General features: G+C 40.6%; 1 protein-coding gene across 5 annotated transcripts in view; it reads right to left on the reverse strand.

Annotated features, from left to right (window-relative positions):
• MTUS1 (microtubule associated scaffold protein 1) overlaps positions 1-10,006 on the reverse strand; it is a 168,970-nt gene that overhangs the window by 64,920 nt on the left and 94,044 nt on the right. For all 5 annotated transcript variants that reach the window (XM_059384386.1, XM_059384389.1, XM_059384388.1 and 2 more), the window contains exon 4: positions 4,334-4,468. In XM_059384386.1, the coding sequence (XP_059240369.1) occupies positions 4,334-4,468 (135 nt within the window). The remainder of the gene's footprint in view (positions 1-4,333; positions 4,469-10,006) is intronic.

Consider the following 10,006-nt stretch of genomic DNA (forward strand, 5'->3'; position numbering starts at 1 on the left):
ATATATATATATATATATATATATATATATATATATATATTTAAAGATTTTATTTATTTATTTGACAGACAAATCACAAGCAGGCAGAGAGGCAGGCAGAGAGAGAGGAAGAAGCAGGCTACCCGCTGAGCAGAGAGCCTGATGCAGGGCTCGATCCCAGGACCCTGGGACCATGACCTGAACCGAAGGCAGAGGCTTTAACCCACTGAGCCACCCAGGCGCCCTGAGAGTATATTTTCAGTAAAGAACAGCTGGAGTGCAATGTTAACAGGACTGAATTTACATGCATATTACACAGTTAATGCTATTCCACTGCTGATGCCACAAAAAAGGCAGGGTATTTATGAAAGACAACCACTAGTTGTCATTTCTAAAACTGCCAGGCATTAAATCCAATTCACTTGCTACTCAGCTAGGAAGGAAAAACTACTGAAGCTTCTTCTCCAAACTGACCCAGTATGACACAACCAGGGGCTCCTTTTGCAGTGTGTATGTATCAAATCATTTGATACACAGTGTGTGTATCAAATCATTTGATACACAGTGTGTGTATCAAATCACCAAACATACTACAGTTTTGTCAGTTATACATTAATAAATATGACGAGAAATACAAGTAGCTGTAATACGTACAGAGCTACAAGGATAAGGCACTAGAAGAAAACTAGGAGTGCTTCTACTTGCCTAGAGACGGTCATTCTAAAGCATCATCATCTGCAAATTACTAGTTAGAACGGTTGCCACATTCTATCTATCTATAGAATCTCAGAGACTACATTGTCTTAAAATATACGGCCATTAGGAGCCCCTGGGTGGCTCAGTTGGTTAAGCGCCTGATTCTTGGTTTCTGCTCAGGTCATGATCTCACAGTTGTGAGATCCAGCCCTGTGTCAGCTATTTTTTGTAGCTCCACATGAGTCGGCTTGAGACTGTCTCTCCCACAGACCCTCCTGAAGCCCACTCACACTCCATCAAATCAATCAATCAATCAATAAAACCTTTTAAAACATGTGTGACCGGTGCCTAGGTGGCTCAGTGGGTTAAGCCGCTGCCTTCTGTTCAGGTCATGATCTCAGGGTCCTGGGATCAAGTCTCGCATCGGGCTCTCTGCTCAGCAGGGAGCCTGCTTCCCTTCCCCTCTCTCTGCCTGCCTCTCTACTTGTGATCTCTCTCTGTCAAATAAATAAATAAAATCTTTAAAAAATAAAAATAAAACATGTGTGGCCAAGAAATAAAATAAAATGGAAAAAAATGTGTGGCCATTATGAATGAAAATCATTCATTCCCACTCAAGTAAAACCTTTTGTCATACAGGAATTTAAGAAACAAGTCAGAGGACCATAAAGGAAGAGAGAAAAATGTGAAACAAGATGAAACCAGAGAGGGAAACAAACCATAAGAAACTCTTATTCATAAGAAAGAAACTGAGGGTTGCTGGAGGGGAGCAAGTTGGGGGGATGGGGTAACAGGGTAATAGACATTAAAGAGGGCCTGTGATATAATGTGCACACGGTATTTTTTTTTAAGATTTTATTTATTTGATAGACAGAGATTACAAGTAGGCAGAGAGGCAGGCGGGGGTGGGAGGGAATGAGGCTCCCCGCAGAGCAGAGAGCCCGACGCGGGACTCTATCCCAGGACCCTGAGACCATGACCCGAGCCGAAGGCAGAGGCTTTAACCCACTGAGCCACCCAGGCATCCCTGCACACAGTATTATATAAGACTAATGAATTGCTGACGTCTACCTCAGAAACTAATAATATATTCTATGTCAATTAATTGAGTTTAAATAAAGAAAAAAGTTTAAAAAAAAAAAACCTTTGTGATACAAAAGATTGCAAATTCAACAGCAAGATGTATTGGAAAACTGGAATTCCCTATTCCATAAAGTGATCAGCGGAATCATGAAGTGCCAATTCTCCGCAAATTAATCAGTATCAGAGTTTGACATCCCTTCTCAGCTACTGGTGGATGTGTAGATGCTGGGGCTTTATCATCATCAATAAAAACCGCAGATTCAGGGAGTCTGGGTGGCTCATTCATTAAACGTCTGCCTTCCACTCAGGTCATGATCCCAGGGTCCTGGGATCGAGCTCCACATCAGGCTCCCTGAGAGGGAAGCCTGCTTCTCCCTCGCCTGCTCCCCCTGCTTATGTTCCCTCTCTCTCTGACAAATAAATAAATAAAATCTGTAAAACAAAACAAAACAACCTCCCCCCAACAGATTCACATATTGATGTCATTCCAGCAATGGGTCATCGGTTGCATTAGAAACTTATTTAAGACCATGGACAGGTAAGAACCTGCTGGCATAGTAAAGAATCTTTTTGCCAATATTTATGCCTTTTTTCTCTTCGGTAGTGTAGAAAGAGAAAGGGTTGATAAATATTCACTAGGTGATTAACCTCAAGTACCACAGGGTTCTTTACATACATACACACAAATGTTGAGAAGGAGGAACAGCAACAGACACTCTCACGCTTCCATGAGAGACTAACATCTTTTTGGAGAAGTACTGAGTAACATGTAAACAATTTCAGAAAGATTCATACAGCTTAACCGGTGATTCCTCTTTCAAGGACACCCCATTAGAAGTTATTGGGATCCGAAGCAATTAATATTCACACTCGAAAATGTTCGCTCACCTCGGTATTATGTGCCATAGGCAGAAGTCGGAAAGAGTCCAGGAACTATGGAACTGGAAGACAGACTACAGCACAGTCTTTGCAAAGGAAGCCACTCTTGTGATCACCACACAATAAAGAGCAAAACACAAGAGTGTGTACACCCCATGCCCTGAGAAAACTGGAGGAAACACAACAGCCGCTCGCAGCTGATGGAACGAAGGAGGGCCCTGTCTGGTTCTGTGCTTTCCCTGACATGCAGGCATGAGGGTGTGTTCCACTGTGGCTACTGCCACATTCTGTCACTGTTAAAAGTAGAGGAATTATCAAATCAAAAGGCTAGGGCCATCTGGGTGGCTCAATCAATGCGGCATCTGCCTTTGGCTCAGGTCATGATGCCAGGGTCCTGGGATGGAGTCCTGCATTGGGCTCCCTGCTCAGTGGGGAGCCTGCTTCTCCCTCTCCCTCTGCCTGCTGCTCCCCCTGCTGGGCTCTCTCATTCTCTCTACAAATGGATAAATAAAATTTTCAAAAAAAAAAAAAAAAAAAAATCAAAAGGCTAATTCTTACAGGCCAACAAAAGGGGTTCTTAACTACAACTCAGGAGCGAAACTTACTGACTTTGTATTTCCCTTGAACGTAAGGTAAAACAGTTGTGTGAATGTTGAAAGAGTGCTTGAAAATGGTGTCATCTAGGCAGACATTCCTCACTTACATTTGACAACATGTTATCCGTCCAGTTCCGAATACTTCTTACCTCCTCCTCACTTCACTCATATAAACCACTGCACTGCTTTTATTAAACTGTTTTCTAAGTGAAATTGTCTATTAAGAATATATTTGCAAGCTATTTTTCCTTTATTTTTAGGACTACTAGAAATCAAGAAAATTCATTAGATATATTTTAACCTAGATATCGGGGTAAGGGAGATACATAATTTTTATTTCCCCCCTGCCTGCCCAAATCAATAATTGTTTCTTACTCTATAACTAAGCAATTTCACTCGGTTAAAACTGAAATACTGGAAGATATTTTTCCTGTTATCTGATAAGATGGTTATATCCCAGAGTACTACAGTAGCTGAGATCTACTAGTAGTGTAAATAAAATATTTCTCTTAAAAAAAAACTAACACCACCTCTCACATGGGTCACACAGTCTACTTCAAGTTTCTCATTCATAATTCTTTCAGTGAAGCAGTCTTTCAATTTACTAAGCACGAATCCAACTTCTAGTGTGCTTAAAATCCACTTCAGATTTGGGGATAAAGCTGCATGAAAACATTGCATACTAAGTATATACCATGTATTTTGTAAACTGGAAGTTCTTCTTCACAGCCATGGCAATTACTAAGTGAGTAATACAAAGAAGGAAAAGAAAAAGAACAGAAAAAAGTACATAGTTTGGACCAAAAGTGGGAATTAAATTATAGATTTCGATCTCATTGTTTTAGTTCACTACCTAAGGATAGTTTCACTTATTTTTACCTTATACCTGTGTTTACAGGTATCAAGTTTTAACCACAGAACCTACAGTCTCTAAGAAAATCTACTTTGCTGCAAAAATGAAATATGTGTCTTTCTTCAGAGATACTCTTGTAAATACCTGTTTGATGTGCTATGAACCTAGTTGCCAAAATCTAACTTTCTATGAGATCAGGACTTAAAAAGTCTTGTCTTTCCGCTTTTCTCTGCAATGAGGAACATACCTTTTGGAGGAGTTTTTAGTAAGTGTGCATGAGCTCTGGATACCAAAGGCTTCAAATATAAGGATCCTGAGGAACCGTTCTGAAATGCTGGTTTGGGAGGTTTTTCCTCATACTTGAGGACAGCGGCATTTCCAGCTGGAATAAGAAAGAGCATGTCTCATTTTACAGTGAAATACAGCATCAGTTGTCCACAACGCATTCGTTCCTTCACGAATCAACAAGTACTCACTAAGCACCTCCAACGTGCCAGCCATTCCTGCACCTCGGAAATATGACGACGGATAGTCTATACAGCTCCTGTCCTCAGAGGCGCAAGGGAAATACTACATCCAAAGTGACCACACTAAAAAACAAAATTCCCTCTCCCCCCACCCCAAAAACACACACACAAAAAACAAATGACCATACATCCTGGCATAATCCAAGTTGATATATTTCATCCAGTTCAGCTTTCATCTCAAATAAAAGGTGGAAGATAAATTTTACAGCCATCCGTACCATGTAATAAGCCTGCCCACGGTGCAGCTACAAAGATCCTCGATCCCCAGGAGGGCTAGAACGCTGTGTCAATCATCTAGTAAGAATCAACGCAGGCAGGCAGCTGTGCTACTAATGTCAGAATAAGAACGTGCAAATGCCTTGGTAGCTCCAAGGCTGAGATCTGGTTCTCTCCTCCCCTGCTCCAGCTGGGAGAACCTCATCATCCTCCCTGGAACAGAGATGCCAAAGTCCCAAAGCAGAAACATTAAATCATGAAACACTTAAATCATGAAAACCACCTTTGACATGGCACGTCAATCTTTCCTCTCTACTCACATGGGAATCCTCTTGGAAAGAAAAGAAAACACAAGTGGTTTCCAGGTAAAACAATGACTCAACAACTTTTGGAGAAACTGTGGTGCTTGTCAACTTTGCTTAGGCTATGCTCTAAAATTCTGAGTCCATTACAGTTAACTAGGCCAAGGGCACTGCCACAGAAGTAGACCTACACCATCTCCCAGGGCACATGTCAGGGTAAAAATTAGTGGGAAAAATTAAGTGAACAAATACTACACTTAAGGTGTAATTGGCCCATAAACCCTGGAGAGGGCCCCTGCCATTTTGCTCGTCTCTGATTTTGCCTCTGGTTCTTCCCTAGGACTCCAAAGATAAACTTAACACGTCGATGGACAGTGAGACTTCAGAATAAAGAACAAGCTTTAAAAAATAATAGTGATCATTTACAACCGGTTGTGATTTCCTATCAGAACCAAAGTCTGAAACCATGGAGAATCAGAAGTAGATGTCTTGCTTCTTATTTTTGCTTTTGCCCAGTAATGACCAAAGCCCTTCAAGATCACAAAACTAAGTATCAAAACAAATAAAAACAAAGTATCTTTCAGTTGCTTGAGGCAACTGTGTAGCCCACATTCATACAGGTTTTTTCAAAATTGTGCATTTCTCTTGGCTTTTATGGCTGGCTTCTCAATGGATTATAAAGGGAAACCAAATCTTCTACAGAATGGTTAAGATTTGTATTTGTACTTGGTGCAGAGGATAAGGAGAGGAAGAGGGCTTGTTTCCTGCACTCCGAACTCCAAGTAAGGATGCACTTTCATGTTATATCTTCATCTATTTTTGATCCATGATGAAAACCTGGGCAATAGTGTTCCTCTGCTATGGTATAATTAAGTGGGCTTTGTGTCTACTTTAGGACTGTAACACCATTACTATCATTTATTTCAGTGTTTCAGGCAGGGGGAGTCTACATTTTAAAATCTCAGTCGTGTTGGGCTGCCTGGGTGGCTCAGTTGGTTAAGCAACTGCCTTAAACTCAGGTCATGATCCCGGAGTCCCGAGATCAAGTCCCACATCAGGCTCCCAGCTCCATAGGGAGTCTGCTTCTTCCTCTGACCTTCTCCCCTCTCATTCTTTCTCTCACTATCTCTGTCTCTCAAATAAATAAAATCTTTAAAAAATAATAAAAAAAAAAGTAAAATCTCAGTAGTGTTAAAAACCTCAGAGTAAAGGTTTGAAAAATGGTACCAGCATGTAAAGATCAAGACAAACGGTTTCAAACCTAATTAAGTGGTATTTAAAAAAAAAAAAAAAAAAAATCAGCAACAATGACCTAAGGGGACAAAAAAAAAAAAAAAAAAAAAGGAAAACCAGTATTTCCTTAAAGCACCATTCCAAAGTCACCATTCTCTATAATTCATTTTTGAAAAAATACACCGTCCAGAAGCTTAGCTTCTAAGGATTTTTAACACCACTGTGTCACTTTTCCTAAGAGATAACCATGTTATACAACACTCAAGAGCATAAACCCAGCACTTAGTCCTTTTCTCTCCATATCTAAGAAAAAAAGTGTCTGGGTGCCTCAGTTGGTTAAGTGGCTGCCTTCAGCTCAGGTCATGATCCCTGGACCCCTGGATAGAGCCCTATGGCAGGCTCCCTGCTCAGCGGGGAGCCTGCTTCTCTTCCCTCTGTGCTCCCCCTGCTTGTGCTCTCTCTGTCAAATAAATAAATGAAATCTTTAAAAAAAAAAAATACCTGGGAAAGTTTTCTGGTCCTTTTTTTCCCCCATAAAAGTTAATCTTTTTATCCATGTCCTCTTGCTAACTGTATAAACTACTAGCATTTTTTTTTTTTTAAATCCCATAGACAACTGAGCCAGAGGAGAAATTTATAAAGAAGAAATCTTTTCACTACCTGGTTCCCAAGATTCATTTCCCTGCCACTAACCCAGACTGGATTTTTTACAAAATCCAGTGATGGTCAAATCATAGTTCTAAGCATCTAGTTATATTCTAATACTCAATGCATAATCATAAATTTCCTTATTACCAAGGCTGATTCCTTTCTCTTTACCTCCCATTAGAAGAGGGTGAGATTCTATCTTATTTATAACTATGTTTCAAATTCAAAGACAGTAGTTTTCCACTCGGTTATACTATCCTAACTCCTAGAACAGTGTTTATAGATGTTAACAGTTAAACCTGTAAAGACATGCTGTTATTCTCTCCTGATGTATGTCAAGGCACTCTACAATGAGCCATCTGTTCATTCTTCCTGTGCCCATACAACACTTCCCGTATGAGGTCAGATCAACAGAGTGTTCCCTCCCACTGAGAGGTTTCTGTCAATTTCCTATGCTTCTTTCCAATTATCTTTCTCCAGAACCCAAAGACGTGGTCTTTCTGAAGGTGAAAATTACAGGGAGCTAAGGTAAATGACACTACTGAAGACATCACTGCTAGAAAATTCAACAGAACCTTTTTAAAGATGGGTGGCAAAGGACTTCACGGTCTTAACAGAGGCCAAATTGCGTAGAGCATATCTTTTAGGTTTTCATATAAAGTGGGTTTCAATTAGCATTTTCACCTTTGCTAAATTAAAATTCCAAAAGGAAGTAAATGATGGTATTAAAGTCTTTACCATGTCTTCTAACAACTGGGATTTTAGCTTTCCTGAAACTTTTTTTTTTCTTTTTTAATTCATCAGTAGCAAATAAGTCACCTACTCAGGTTCTGAGAAGTTGAACTGAGTGGAATTTATAGACCTAATAAAAAATCATATGATCATAAATTCATTTATACTTCTCATTTCTCAGCTTTAAAAACAAAGACCTTCAGTTTCCAAAGAACAGACTAAAGGGATTTTTCACTAAAGCACAAGAAAAAACTCTCATGAGGCACAATTCTGTCCCTTCGCAGTCCATCACACCAGACCGGAGGTGTTGTCCTGGAAACAAAGCGCCACTCTTTAGGCTCAGCGTAAACACTGGACCCAGATCTATCATCAACTTCGTAACACGGGAGGATCAAATCCATATACAAGGATAAAGTTTTGAGTTTGATCAGGTGCAATCAAACACACACTCTCTCTCTCTCTGATCATCGACTGACACACTTTGCACCTCCACTCCTTCCCTGTTCACCAATGGTGGGGACAATCTGTGCTGAGCTGCACACACTTTTATGACCAACAGTTACACATCTTTGAGTTCCCTAAATACTCTTTGTTGGTGCGTTGCTTTCTAGTAAACCCCACTTGAAGGATGTCCTTCTCTATAAGGCAGGGTATCCTGAAACTATTTATCTTGCTCATTTCAGTCCCTACCACGGCAGCTGATTGGGTATCTTGATGGTGTCTAAATTTTCCATTATCCAGAGATATTATATCCAAATGATATTCCATTATCCAGAGAGATTACATCCAAACTTTGGTGACCAAAGTTCCAATATAATAACTACCATAATTTCAAGTGGTGGAACTGAAACTATGATCTCTGAGTTCTGGTCCTGACTTGGCCACTGCATCGCTATGAACCCCTTCATCTCTCTATGTATAATGAAGGGGTTTGAAAATCAAGTTTGGAAATGGTACATATGCTTTCACAGGGCCCTCACTAAACAAATATGGTACTCAGGTACCAAAAGTGGTGAGATATAGAAAATATATATTGGGTCTCTGCCCCCAGTTCCTAACACAGATCTCCTGAAATCCTAATTTCTTTGGCAACAGGAGTATCTTTTGTTCTGAAAAGGTGATTCTGAGTAGGTTCCCAGATGGGAGATGACCACTGGAAAGACCAAGCCATGGTTAGAATCTTGGAATTTTCAGTTATACCCTCCATTTTCTTGAGAAGGAAAAAGGGCTAAAAATTAACTTAAGGATCTACCATGCCTTTTTATGGAAGCTTCCATAAAATTCTCCAACTGTGGAGACAGGAGAGCTTCTGAGTTGGTGCACACCTACAGAGGGGATGCACCCTCTTCACCCCTCCTGCATACCTTGCCCAACGCATCAGTTCCATCTAGATGGTCCTCCGTATCCTCGGTTATACCCTTTTATAAGAACCGGGCATTTATTGGTAAGTAAAGTAAATGTTTACTTCAGTTTTGTGTGCTGCTCTAGCAAATTCATCATACCCAAGATAGGGGTTGTTGGAATTGCCCCAAAGGCTCATTGTGAGAAGTACAGTTGACAACCTGGACTTGCGACTGGCATCTGAAGGAGGTGGGGGCCAGTCCTGCAGGAGTGACCCCTTAACCTGTGGGATCTGCTGCCATCCCCAGTAGACAGTGTCAGGACTGAAGACCACCCAGCTGGTGTCCCAAGGAATTGCTTGCTGGGGTAGAAACCACCACACGTCTGGTGACCAGAGCAAAGTGTTGCGAGTGGGGTAGCAGTGTGAAAGTCAAGGAGATGCAGAACGAAGGGACTGGCTTTTCCTGATATAGGAAGGAAGAACTGAAGGAAGAACTGAAGAACTGAAGCCACAACACCCTCGAAATTCTCCTCACAGTCTACAAGGGCCATGATCCCTGAGCGACAGTTCGTCTCAAGAGTCAATAAGTGATATTCAAAATGTGGTCACCTAGGTCCCAGCAGCTGTAAGAACAATTTAAAACTTAAACAATTTAAAACTTAAACAATTTAAAACTTAAACAATTTAAAACTTCCCCTATTCTGTTGTGATCCTTGGTTCTAGTAGCCTCGATTATTCTCTGGAATCTGTTATTCCCCATGGTCCAAGTGTGACTCAAATGAAAATGAGTAAGAGAGATAATAGAGTCTGAAGAGAATATGAAGAGATTTTCAGAGAAGCCCTTCTGTAATAAGAAAATAATTTCTTCTGCCTGGGCTTCTCTGAAAATCTCTTCATATTCTCTTCAGACTCTATTATCT

The sequence above is a fragment of the Mustela nigripes genome, chromosome 18 (assembly GCF_022355385.1).
Source record: "Mustela nigripes isolate SB6536 chromosome 18, MUSNIG.SB6536, whole genome shotgun sequence".
Lineage (NCBI taxonomy): Eukaryota > Metazoa > Chordata > Mammalia > Carnivora > Mustelidae > Mustela > Mustela nigripes.